The following is a 12,324-nucleotide window of genomic DNA, read 5'->3' as shown; positions in this document are numbered from 1 at the left end:
AACCTTATCCTTTCAATTTTATCCACTCTGCTGTCTCTTCAAGCTCACCTTTGCTGCCTCCTTTCCAAAAGGCTGTAGGCATACACGTGGCACTCCATCTCAAAGACGACCCTTCCTGGATCCTGTGTCCCCTCTAGCTACGTTCCTTTCCCTTCACAGCCAGTGCTTAGAAGACTTGCCCGTACGTGCTATACTCAGGGCTTGCCTACCAGCTACTCATCAGGCACTGCAATCCGGCTGCTGCCCAGTCCTCCCTGTGAGCTGCTCCCTGAGCCCCCAGTGACCTCACCTTGATCAGCTGAGTCCACATCTCACTTGGCCTCTGTGTCACTTAGGAATGCTTTGGAATGCAAGTGACAGTCTTAGAGTAGCTTAAGCAGGGACGCCTGGGTGGCTCAGTTGGTTAAGTGTCTGCCTTCTGCTCAGGTCATGATCTCAGGGTCAAGGGATTGAGTCCCTCATTGGGCAGGAAGCCTGCTTCTCCCTGTGCCTATTGCTCCCCCTGCTTTACTCTCTCTCTCTGATAAATAAATAAATAAAATCTTAAAAAAAAAAAAAAGAGTAGCTTAAGCAAATAGGAGTTCTCCCCACCTAATGGATATCTGGCGGTAGGCAGCTAATGGTGCTGGTCCAACAGCCCCACAGCATCGGGGTACCCTTTCTGAAATTCTCCCTGACTTCCCTTCACAGTTGAGGATGATTGCTGAGGGGGTACATCCCCACTCACGGCTGGAAGAAGTGGAAAGGTCTGCACCAGTCACTTAGCTCTTATCAGAACTCCAGAAGATTTCCCAAGTTTCCCTGCGTCTCACTGCCAGAACTGTGTCACATGGCCATCTAGCTGCAAAAAAGACGGAAAAGTGAGTATTTAATGTTTTTTAGCCTTTATTGTGGAGACTGACAGGAGGAAGAGGGTGGACAGTTGCAACTGGGTACCACCCAGTCTAACTCGGCGGAGTCGGCATGGTGCAGCTCTTTGATTACCTGCAACCACTCACAGCCCTCTTTCCCATCTACACAGTTGCATGGAACATACTCACTCCTCCATAAAGGAGATGATCCTGAAGTTTCTCCCGGCTCCTACAGACAGCATGGAGTCCAGGTACTCTGTGAGCAGGCCCCTCTTCCAGGTCCAAGTATGGTTTCTCATGGCCTGATGACTTAAGCTAAAGGTTAAGTTCTCTGCTAAAATGAAAAAGACAGTACCAAGTGTTGGGAGAATGGGGAACAACCGAACCTCCCCATGCTCTTGCTGATGTAGAAATTGTCACAGCCATTTGGGAAAACTTTTGGCAGTATCAAATAATGCCGAACATCTGTGTTCCCTGTGAGCCAGCAGTTTCTATTCTGAGGTAAATACCTGACGGAGATGTGAACAGATGTGCAGCAAAAGAAATGTTCTACAACATTCAAAGCAGCATTATTTGTAATGGCCTCCCACCCAGATGTGCTTAGACAGTAGACGAGAACAGCATACGGAAATGAGAGTGATCTAAAACTGCGTACACTACAGACGAATCGCAAAATAACGTTGAGTCAAAGGAGCCAGACGCAAAAGAGTATGTACTGTGCGATTCCATTTATAGAAAATACAAAAACAGGTAAAATGGCTCTGTGCCATTACAAGTCAGGATAGCCGTTCCTTTTGGGGAGATGGTGGGTGGTACTTGAGAGGGAGCACAAGGGGGATGCCAGGGTGTTGAGAATGTTCTGTTTCTCAGTCTGGGTGCTGGTTATATGGGTGTGTTCGTTTCTGAAAATTTGTTGAGTTGTATGCTTTTCTCTATGTGTACTTTCCTTTGTGTATACTGCCGTGAATTAATACAAAATACATATGCTGGTCTCTGCCCCTGGTTCCTGGCACAGAGCTCCTAAAACCTCTATGATTTCCCAAGTGATAAGAACACTAGGAGCATCTTTTGTTCTAATATTTGATCTTCGACCCTGGTTCCTGACCTGGTTCCTGACACAGTTCCTAAATCCCTTGGAATTTCCTGGGTGATAGAAGTGTCTTTTGTTCTAATGAGGGGACTCTTGGTGGGCCCCTGGATAGCTTCAGGAGGGGGCTGGTCACCAGAAAGACCAACCCTTGATTAGAAGCTTGGAACTTTCAGCCCCACTCCCCATCTTCCAGGAAGGGGAGAGGGACTGGAGATTGATCTATCAATGATAATCAATCATGCTTATGTCAGGAAGCCTCCATAAGAATCCCAATAGTACAGGATTTGGAGAGCTTCTGGGTTGGTGAACACGACCATGTGTTGGGAGGATGGTGCACCCCAACTAGGCGGGGACAGGAACTCCTGCGCTTGGGATCCTTCCAGACCTCACCTTCTGTATTTCCAAATCTGGCTATTCATCTGTATCTTTCATAATATAATAAACTGGTAAACATATGTAAGTGTTCCCCGAGTTCTGGAAACAATTCCAGCAAATGATCAAGTCCAAGGTGGGGGTCATGGGAACTTCCAGTGTGTAGCCAAGTCGGACAGAAGTTGTAGGTAACCTGAGGACCTACGGCTTGTGACTGTCATCTGAAGTGGGGAGCAGTCTTATGGGACTGAGCCCTTAAACTGTGGGGTCTGCGGCAAGTCCAGTTAGTGTCAGAAACGAATTGCATTGTGGTACACTCAGTTGGTGTTGCAGAGACTTGCTGGGTGTGGGGAGAGAATCCACATACCTGGTGTCACAGGTATGGTGTATCTGAGTAAAGGAAAACAGGAATGTGTCTTTCCTCTACAACTGTACAACAAGAAAATGTACAAAAACACTTTCAATGCACAATGTGAAGAAACAATGAAAGCTTCCTTTTGGGAAAAAACAAAAAAGAATGGAAAGCATAATATACCCCCTTCAGTAATCCATATCCATTCCCGCTAGACAGAGAGAGCAAGGGATCTCTTCCTGGCGTTTAAGGTTTTCATCGGGCAATCTGGCGGCCCCTCCCTCTGTCCTCTGGTTGTGTGGAATACACAGTGTTTGTATCCTACTCTCTGTTGGAGGGAATGCAGGAATCCAGGGATTGGCCCAAGGGTTAAACAGTAACAGACCAATGTTGACAAGGCTTGAGATTTTAGGGACACAAATGATTCCCTCCCTCAATCATTTGTTAGGCTTCTGGCCAATTCCATGCCTGAGTAATCACAATCAAATAATTTACGTAGTTTTTAAATGGCTTTCTAATTAAAGATTAAAAAAATCTTTTTTTCCAAACAGGGAACATTTTTCTTGGTTAAAAAAAAAAAATCGAAGCAATACAAAAAGAAACAAATTAAAGTCTTATTCTCACCTCTGTTCTCTTTTATTAGTTTCTGGTGCCTACCTCAAGTGTTCATTTTTGCAAAACCAGCAAACCAAGTATTAGAATATTTAAGTCTTTGAGGGGCTGCTTTTTTTGTGTGCTCACAGTTGAGACAATTCGAAACAATAGTTGCATGGAGAGAATACCACCTCGAGTCTGTTTTTGCTACCTTGGGCCTCATTCTTATCTCCTGATAAAGCTGCCTCTTCCCTGTTTCCGCTTGTGCTGGCTTCAGCTTGGGTGTGCAAAGAAAATTATTTATTTCAAACCAGCGAGGCTCCAAGTTGTGGGACTCGGCCAATTTAGGTTGTAAGCTGCCAGTAAGGGGTTCCTCTCTTCCCAAGGCCTTATTTTTAATCTCAGCTTTCAAATCAGTATCTCTAAACCTAGATTTGTCACTCTCTTGAAGGACTTTGCTAAAAGCTACTAAAGGAAAAAAAAAGCCAACACCACTAATGTTTTATATTGTTTCTGAGATTTCTCCTACAATACAACGTTGGTTGGCATGCAGTCTGTATCCAAGACACAGCAAGTGACAGCAGTTTGACAGTTTCACTGTGGCTCAGCAAGTCAGTCACCAGCTTTCCAGTTTGGAATAGAGAGCCTTCACCACTGTCCACCTTAACCTTCATTAGCTAATTCCACATTTTAGTGTCTCTTTTTAGTGTCTTACTTGTGGTACCAAATTATTTGCCTGTTAGGAATGGGTTCAGCTACAAGTTACAGAATATTCACCTATAAATGGCCTAAGTTAATGTGTGTTCTCATTCATGGACTAGAATAGGGACAAGAAGGCATGCAGGAAGGTCAGTTAGGAAGCTCTCCCAGTAGTCCAGGGAGCAGATGATGGTTTCATGGATACCAGTCATACTTCAGTAGAGCTGGGGGAAAACAAGAATAGCTCCTAGAATTTTGGCTTAAACAACTAAATGGATGGCAGTGATATTCACTAATGTGGACAAAACAGAGAGGTACATGTTTGGGGATGAAAATTAATTTGGGGGAAGGCCAAGTTAAGTTTTGGGATGCCAGTTAGACATTCATGTAAAGATGTCAAGTATGCAGTTTTTTTGAAGAATTAGGAATTACAGGGAGAGGTCATTGTTAGAGAAAAATTTGGAGTCACCTGCTTATAAATGGTACCTAAATCCATAGGACTAGATGAAATCACATAAGGAGAGTGGGTAGGTAGAAAAGGGGACTCAGGATAGAACCCTGGGTGCTTTGATATAGGTTGAAGAGAAGATAAGCCAGTAAAAAGTACCCAAGAAAGAATAGCCAATGAGGTAGGAGGACCAAGAGTGCATGATGTCAGAAAACAAGAGAAGAAAGTGTTTCAAAGTGGGAGTGGTTGGCCATGTTGAATAGTACTGAGAGGGCAAATAAAAACAGAGAACAGAGAAGGGACCACGCGATTTGCATAGAGATTGTAGTTTCAGTAGCATGGTGGGGAGGAAACCAGAAAGCAAGCTTATATGATGGTGGTAATTGTCTATTAGAGAGGGAGCAATTGGTAATTCAAGAGAGAGCTGATAGAAGTTAAGATCCACAGAAAAAGTGGAAGCATTGGGCAACAGAACGAGAGCAAAAGACCATGTCTTATTTGTATCTAGTAGCTTCTACCACAGTGTCTAGTACATAAAAAGGACTCAAGAAATGTTACTCAATCAGCAAATAAATGAGCAAATGAAAGAATGGATGGATGGCAGATTCAGGGCTGAAGAATAAACTAGGTCAAACAACTTAGAGTAAGGAAAGAAGGGTGTCTTGAATTAACAGGGTTTCTTCAGGGACTTTGGAATCCTGGGCTTTTTCTCTGGGAGAGGGTTGACAGATTTCAATCCCAGCTGAAGGTGGGAGAAGGAATGAGGCACTGTCAATGGTAGTTACCTTGGCCAACTTTCAAGGTACTAATCTGCTAGAGCAGAATGCAGGGAGGGTTCTGGGATCATCTACTTAACCTCTTTCTCTCCCAGTCTCTCCCTTTCTGGGAGACTCATGAAAGATGAGTATGCATCTTTATGAACACAAGTGGGATAGGGGATTTAAAAAGTGACAGTCCCACATTCATTTACCCATCTGGTCAGCAGATATTCATGGAACAGTCTTGTATAGGGGAAAGTTTTAAGTGCAGGATTATGCGGGGACTTCTCATTTGTTTGTGCATCTGTTTTGTTTTGTTTTTGCTTGAAGTGCTTTGTCTTCTAAGATAGCAGGTGATTCCACGAACTGCACAAGTACAGTAGTATCTGAACTGGGCTGCGCATAAAATCTTGGTGGGACTCGTGTAACATGAGTGAAAGGTATTGCAGATGATGCGGCTTGTGGAATACAGCAAGCAGAGGCTGGAAGTAGGCCAATCTTGGAATCGCAGTATCCGTGGCTGGCCCCAGCGTCTTCTAGGTGTTTCATCAGGAGGGGAATTAGGATTCCTATGATCTTTCTTCCCAACCTTCAGTCGGAGGAACCAAGGAACCTGTAAAGGTGGAGGCAGAGTGGAAGCCAGCTGTAGCGTCCGACCCACCCACATTAACCATCCTACGTCCCCCGCTGGACTGCATTCCTACATTCCCAGCAACCTGCCAACACCCTGGAAGGCTCAGGTAGCCCAACCCGGACCCGAGCCGACTGTCGCCCTAGGGAAGGCAGGCACAGGAACTGCGTCTGCCTGGCTCTTGCTTGGCTTGAGCTCTTCACACGTGGAACCACCCCAGCGGTCCACACCGCCGGAGCGGGGCAGGGGCCGGGCTCTTTGGCGCCAATGGGCGGGCAGAAGGGAGCGCGCGTGCGCACGGCGAGTCGGGTCGGGGGGCGGGGCCACGTAGAAGCGCTCTGTGGACGGGTGCTGGCGAGGTTCATGTTGGATGCTTTGCGTCTGAGGAGAACTGCTTGGAAACCGGGCAGTGAGGGTGAGTGAACCCGAGAACACCAGAGACCGGGGCTTCGGCCTCTGAGGCCCGTGACTCGACCCTAGGTAATGAGGTCGGTGGGGCAGCACGCAGGGGTCCGCAGCAGGGCGGGATCCCGGCTCCCTTCTTCCCCGCTCGGAGCCTCGGGCTCAGGTCGGGGGGCCCGAACGGCCTGGGTGGGGGTCTCGGCCTCTGAGCTGCCTCAGGAAGCTTAGCCGGCTGGGAGCAGAGCCTCCTTCCTGGAACAGAGGCCGCCGGGGGCTTTGAAGCCGGATGGGTCCGGCCGGGGCCAAGTCCCTGCTTTCTTGGACGACCTGTACGGGGCCCGGGCCGTTACTCTCCGTCTGCCGCCGGTATGCCCGTTTCGGTTCGGGAGAGAGAACAAACAGGTCCTGGGCCGGGCGAGTGGAAGGCAGGGGAAGCGGACCTCCTCTTGTATCTCCTGTCTGGGCATGGCACCGCCAAGCACCCGGCGCCCAAGCCAGAAACATGGGCATCATTCTCCCCTCCGGCACGGCACCCCTTTACCCACTCAGTCGAATCCATCGAACATCTCTCGGGTATTTCCACTTAGCCCCTGATCCACAGCCCCTCTGCTGCAGCTAGTTCAGGCCACCATTTCCCCTGGACTACCTCAGTAGCCTTCTGACTGGCCCCCTGCACCTCTTGATCCTCTGTACTTTGTTGTGTACTGGAAAGCCAGAGTGATGATCTTAAAACAGATCTGATCGTCACTGGACGCCTTCCCCTACTCATTTTCCGTCCTTCAGAGGGTTCTCAGTGTTCTTGAAAGCTCTAAAACAGAGCTTATATAGGCCCTTCATGAACTGTCTTTTTACTCTTTTTGCCTTACTCTAGTTCTCTTCTCCACTCTGCTCCAGTGGATTAGTTCCTTGGCCAAACAACCCTCCTTATCGAATGGACGAGGTATAGTTCCTACTTATCCTACCAGATTTCAGTTCCCTGCCAGCCTGCAGAATTATTCCCACAAGCTAATCATATCCGTCCATCTGCTTCTACTGTGTCTTCCACCTTTTTTTTAGTTCCTGGATTGGACCAAGTTTTTTACAGGCTTAGGTGTTGGTTATATTTTTTTCATTCTGCCTGAAGTACTACACTTTAGTTGAAAAAATCCTTCTCATCCTTCATGTGTTACTCAAGGTGTGGGTTGGGGTTTCTGTGGTACTCCGTGGGTGTCTGTTTATTGGTCTCTTTTCGACCCAGGCTGTAATCAAGTGTGACAGGAGCCCATATGGGTCACAGTTCTGTCCTCTGTCTTCAGTACCTTGTGTGGCACCAGGCTGTTAGTAAAGACTGTGTTGCTTGAATGCATAAATGAAGCATGTCTGCTCCATGGGCTCCCCAAATAAACATATAGATCGAGTTATTAAATGCCCTGCTTTTCAGAACCAATTCTCAACCCCCACCCCCAACCCATGTAGCAATTTCTTTGGCCTAGGAACCTGGCTCTATTCTTGCCTTCAGTCCAGGACCATAGCAGTGGTAAATGGGAAGTATTGTTCAGAGTTTTTCTTTGGCACTGATTTTGGGTACAGGATGTCTGGATATTGGTGAGTATGACTGCTTTGAGTTTGAATTAACTGAGGGCCGCTGGCAGGAGAGAAGAGCTGCTAACAGCTGCTGCAGTCTTTATGGAAGGAAGGCTGGCTCCAAACTCTTACATGCTGATAGGGCCAATGACACAATGGGAGGAGAGGGTGGGACAAGCTGGCCACGCCAGCCCTAGTGGGAGGGCTCGAAAGAGAAGTTATTTTTCCAACTTAGGCCAGATCTTCTGTGATAGGGAACAACATATGTGGGTGCCAGAACCCACTGCCCTAAATCATATGTGAAGGTGCGCTATCCTCCGGGCAGCTTTACACTTTGTGATTGGTTGAGTAAGGGAGAGACAGATAAGATAGGCTCCTGGCCCTCACAGAGGGAGGCAAAGAGAACAGTGTGTGACTGTATGTTGTGAGAGGCTGCAGACCGAGGTGGGAGGAGAGAATGACTGGTGTGGCTGGAAGAATCCCCGGATGACATGTGAACGTGGCCTGGAAGGGAGAGAGAGGACAGATTAATGGGCCAGTGGGAGCAAAGGCCCTGGGCCTGGAAGAGGCTGCTGGATCAGTGAGGGGAGCCCTGTTACACTCCAGGCACTGCAAAAGACCCACCACTGAGCATAGTCTGGCACTTTCCTCCTGGAACTGAGGCTCCTCCTTGTGAAGGATGTCTCAAAGCATGGGTTGGGTTCTGAAGTTGTTTTCAGAAGTCTCTCCTTTGGATTTTTTTCTAGTCTGGCCTTTGTAATTTCTCAAAGAAGGCAGTGAGCTTGGGAACTGCTGGGGCTTATCTACCAGGCTGTTTGCTCGTGGCCTTGAACTAAGTCATTAGGGTATGGGTGATGCAACATGTTCTTCAGGCAAGGGGAGTTGCTTATGTTTCTTTTGGAATGTGACAGTTTAATTTGTTAGGTGACAGATTCCCTGTTTTCCTTGTAGCACTTGGCGGGAGAGTTCCTCCTCTGTAGATTGGGCTTTTGTTGTGTTCTGTTAGAAACCTGCTACAGTGAGCCAATATGGGACATGTTCAAAACCAGTGGTTCTTGGCCTTTATTCTGCTTCCCTTGAAGAAGGGGTAATGTGGACCCATAGTTACTGTATTGCTTATCACTTGGTTGCTTTTTGGTGTTATTTAAGTAGAACCTGTCTCTCTTACACACACTTACACTTTGATATATTAAGCCTCCAACCATATAGTTATAGGAAATGGTGCTATGGGTTCATTGATTACTCCACTGTCTGATAGGTATTTCCAAAAAAAAAAAAAAAAAGGTTTTATGCTCAGTTACATGGACATTATAACTTGGCAGCATATCTGTGAAGGCGAGATTCCCCCCCAACCTCTAAGGGCCATGGCACATAGGCTGAGAACTGCCAGCTTTTGTGTCAAGCCCTGTGCCTGATGCTGGGAATATGGATTTGGTCCCTGCCCTTAGAGAGCTCAGTCCAGCAGGGAGCACTTACCAGTAATCAGGCAGTTCTCAGGGTCACATTCACAGCGGTTGTCAGACAGGACCCTTCTGAAGGGAGGCACTGGGGAGCATACGGGAAGGATGCCTAAGCCAGACTTGGAATTGAAGAAGGCTTGCTGGAGAGAGAGATGTCCACTGTGCATGAGTCTAAGAGGTTTGGGAGGAACTGGCTTCCCTCTCTGCTCTCTCCTGTCCCAGAACTCTAAGATACTGGTTAGACCAAGCTGCTCTGCTCTGGCCTGGGCAGTCCCTGCTGGGAGTAACCTGAGACCTTGTTTTCAGGTACCAGGTACAGTGGCAGTGGCCTTGTCAGGGTCTGAACAGTTTTATTTGGTAAAACTGGAAATGTAGTTTCTGTTCCTGAATTGTTTTCTAGAGATGAGAATTAAATGAAAGCCCCCCCTTCTTTTTATTCAATCCATACAGATTGGAACAAAATTATGGAATAAATTACATTAAATACATATTTGTAAAGAAAAAATATGTTTTTAGTAGAAACTTTGGAATTCATAGAAAAATAAAAAGAGGAAAAATCAGAATCACACCTCATAATTCAGAAAATAATATTAAACAGTTTTTAGTCATTGTTATAGGAATGAAATATACAGACACTTTTTTTTTCTTTCAGAACTATTCTTTATAGACTTTGGCAGGCTGCTCTTATTTTAAATGTATATTAAGAATCTTTTCTTATTGTTAAGTATGACATTGCATTATGATGTCCCTATACAGTAGTACGATTAGATGCTGCTTTTTGGCCCCCTGGAAGTTATATCCCAGTGATGGTTGTTCCCTTAGGGAGGGGACTGTTGGAGGGAATACCGTGGGAAATATTCCCATACGTTGTAGGGATGACACTGTCCCAGAGTCCCACCTTTTGGGATGGGTGAGGGGGCTGCAACACAGGTACTTCTCAGCCCCAGGTGCAGGGAGTAGAGATAGCAGCAGCTTTGGAGTAAACTCTGTGTGTGGTGGGTGCAAGGGAATGACCAGTACCTTAAGCTTTCTCTTTACTGCTGTCAGTTTGGGGTTGTGGCTACAGTTGGCTCTTTAGAAATCACTGGCCTTGGGGCGCCAGGGTGGCTCAGATGGTTGGGCGTCTGCCTTTGGCTTGGGTCATGATCTTGGGGTCCTGGGATCGGCCCCGGGTTGGGCTCCCTGCTCGGCGGGGGGGCCTGCTTCTCCCTCTCCCTCCTCCCCTCCCCCTCCTGTTCATGCTCTCTGGCTTGCACACATGTGTGCTCTCTCTCTCTCTGAAATGAATAAATTAAAAAATCTTAAAAAAAAAAAAAAAGAAATCGCTGGCCTTGTTACCAGCAGAATCTTCGATGCCTTTTGGAAGGTGAATGTATAGTCCTTGTGTTGGTGTGGAGGTCTCTTGGCGGTCCTTCACCTTCCTTTTTGAGGTCAGTCTATAAGCCCCTGGAAGGACTGGTAATTTCAGTTTAATAAACAGTTAGTAGAGGCCTGCCTGAGCTTTGGTGGGGAATGCTGGGACCAAAACACTCCTGCCCTCAAGAGCTTGCGGTGGAGCTGACTATGTTTTGTTGACCACAATTCCAGGTCTAGCCAAACTCTGGGAGTATTTGATGGCATCCTATGTAGTTCTTCTTTCCACTGCTCTTGCACTGTTCTTTTCACAGTGGTTGGGTTACCTGCCTCTGTCACAGTCCTGGGAGATGGACGAGGCAAGGGTTAATGTCCTTTTCTACGTGTCCCCAACTGTAGGCCTATATGTGACCTGCCTCATCATGTGACCTGCCTCATTGCTTCCCTTAACTACCACATTCCTATCTCTGGTCTTGCTCCACTAAATTCCTTCTCCTCACTGTGCTGCTGGATGAGCCATTCTGAAACCTAGCTCTGTCTCCTCTCCCATTCACAAATCCTCAGTGGTTCCCCATTCATCCTGCAGAAACTTCAGCCTAGTGTGCAAAGCCATATCCCATACAGCCTGGTCAACCTCTGTGTCCTTTGTCCTCTGTTCTGCCTGCTTCATACCCTCTAGGCTCTCCCCATCTGAACCACTTGGAGTTTCTTTCCCTCTTGTCTGACCTGCTTCTCGCTCACATCATTGCTGTAGTCCTTCAGTCCCTGCACATCCAGTGTGTGCTTGTCTGTCCAGGCCCAGAAGTGTCCCCAGATCTGTCAGCCTTCCCTGATTCCCTGATTTTCCCTCACCCAGAGGAAATTTCTTCCTCTGAACTTTCAGATTTGTTTTTCTTTAGGACACCTCACTTTCTGCCTTATTAGTGCTCTCCACAGGAAGTATTTTACCAGACTGTAAGCTTCTTGTAGGCAGGAATAATCTTCAAATCCCTGTAAGCTCTCATTGAATTGCTTGGCATTCTGAAGGAACTTTAGGAAATGTCATGGAGCCCTCCCACCCCCCATTTGAGTGACGGGGACTTGGAGTACCCAAGGTCATCCCACAGTCTAGTGGCAGAGCTGGCCTTGGGCCCAGTTGGACATGTTCTTTTCTGCCGTCTTATTCCTTTCACTGAGTTCCTTCCCCAGGAGCACACTGTGTCACGTTTTGAAAGAACCTTAGCTCTGGTGTTTTCACCTGCACCTTCTGTGTTCCCCACCTCCCAGGTACCAGCGACCATGCGATCTCTGCGGCTGCTCAGAACCCCCTTCCTGTGTGGCCTGCTCTGGGCCTTTTGTGCTCCAGGTGCCAGGGCTGAGGAGCCTGGGGCCAGCTTCTCCCATCCCGGCAGCGCGGGCCTGGATAAGAATACAGTGCACGACCAAGAGTACGTATTCAGCCAGGGCTGGGGTCCCAGGGCCTCCCATCCGCAGCTGCAGCCTGTGGCCAGCTGCGATGGCTCCCTCCATCCGGCCTTCCTTCCATTATTTGTACCACTTGACATTTTTCAAGAATGATACTTAGTCCTTAGAGCCACCTGTAAATCAGGCAGTCTGTTTTCCATCATCGTTTGATAGATGGAGGATCTTGAGGCCCACATGGGATAAATGACTTGCCTGAATTCATTCTGTCCCTCTCTCTTTCATCACAGACAGACATGCAGACACTGCCCCAATACACACATTCATACTCGTGTGTGCACACACATCCT

General features: G+C 47.4%; 1 protein-coding gene across 4 annotated transcripts in view; it reads left to right on the top strand.

The window, feature by feature from the left end:
- The first annotated feature begins 6,097 nt into the window (after positions 1 to 6,097).
- The window catches only part of MCFD2 (multiple coagulation factor deficiency 2, ER cargo receptor complex subunit), a 53,276-nt gene continuing 47,049 nt past the window's right edge, over positions 6,098 to 12,324 (top strand). Inside the window, exons 1-2 of one of the 4 annotated variants that reach the window (XM_026486448.4) lie at positions 6,098 to 6,210; positions 11,840 to 12,000. In XM_026486448.4, coding sequence (XP_026342233.1) covers positions 11,852 to 12,000 — 149 coding nt within the window. In that variant the 5' untranslated portion in view covers positions 6,098 to 6,210; positions 11,840 to 11,851. Of the gene's footprint in view, positions 6,276 to 11,839; positions 12,001 to 12,324 lie in introns of all 4 variants that reach the window. The other 3 variants (XM_026486441.4, XM_057309166.1, XM_057309164.1) reach the window with 3 other exon arrangements.

The sequence above is a fragment of the Ursus arctos genome, unplaced genomic scaffold (assembly GCF_023065955.2).
Source record: "Ursus arctos isolate Adak ecotype North America unplaced genomic scaffold, UrsArc2.0 scaffold_8, whole genome shotgun sequence".
In the NCBI taxonomy this organism is placed as follows: Eukaryota; Metazoa; Chordata; class Mammalia; order Carnivora; family Ursidae; genus Ursus; species Ursus arctos.
Note: the sequence above shows the minus strand (reverse complement) of the source record. Positions and strands in the feature narration are given on the sequence as shown.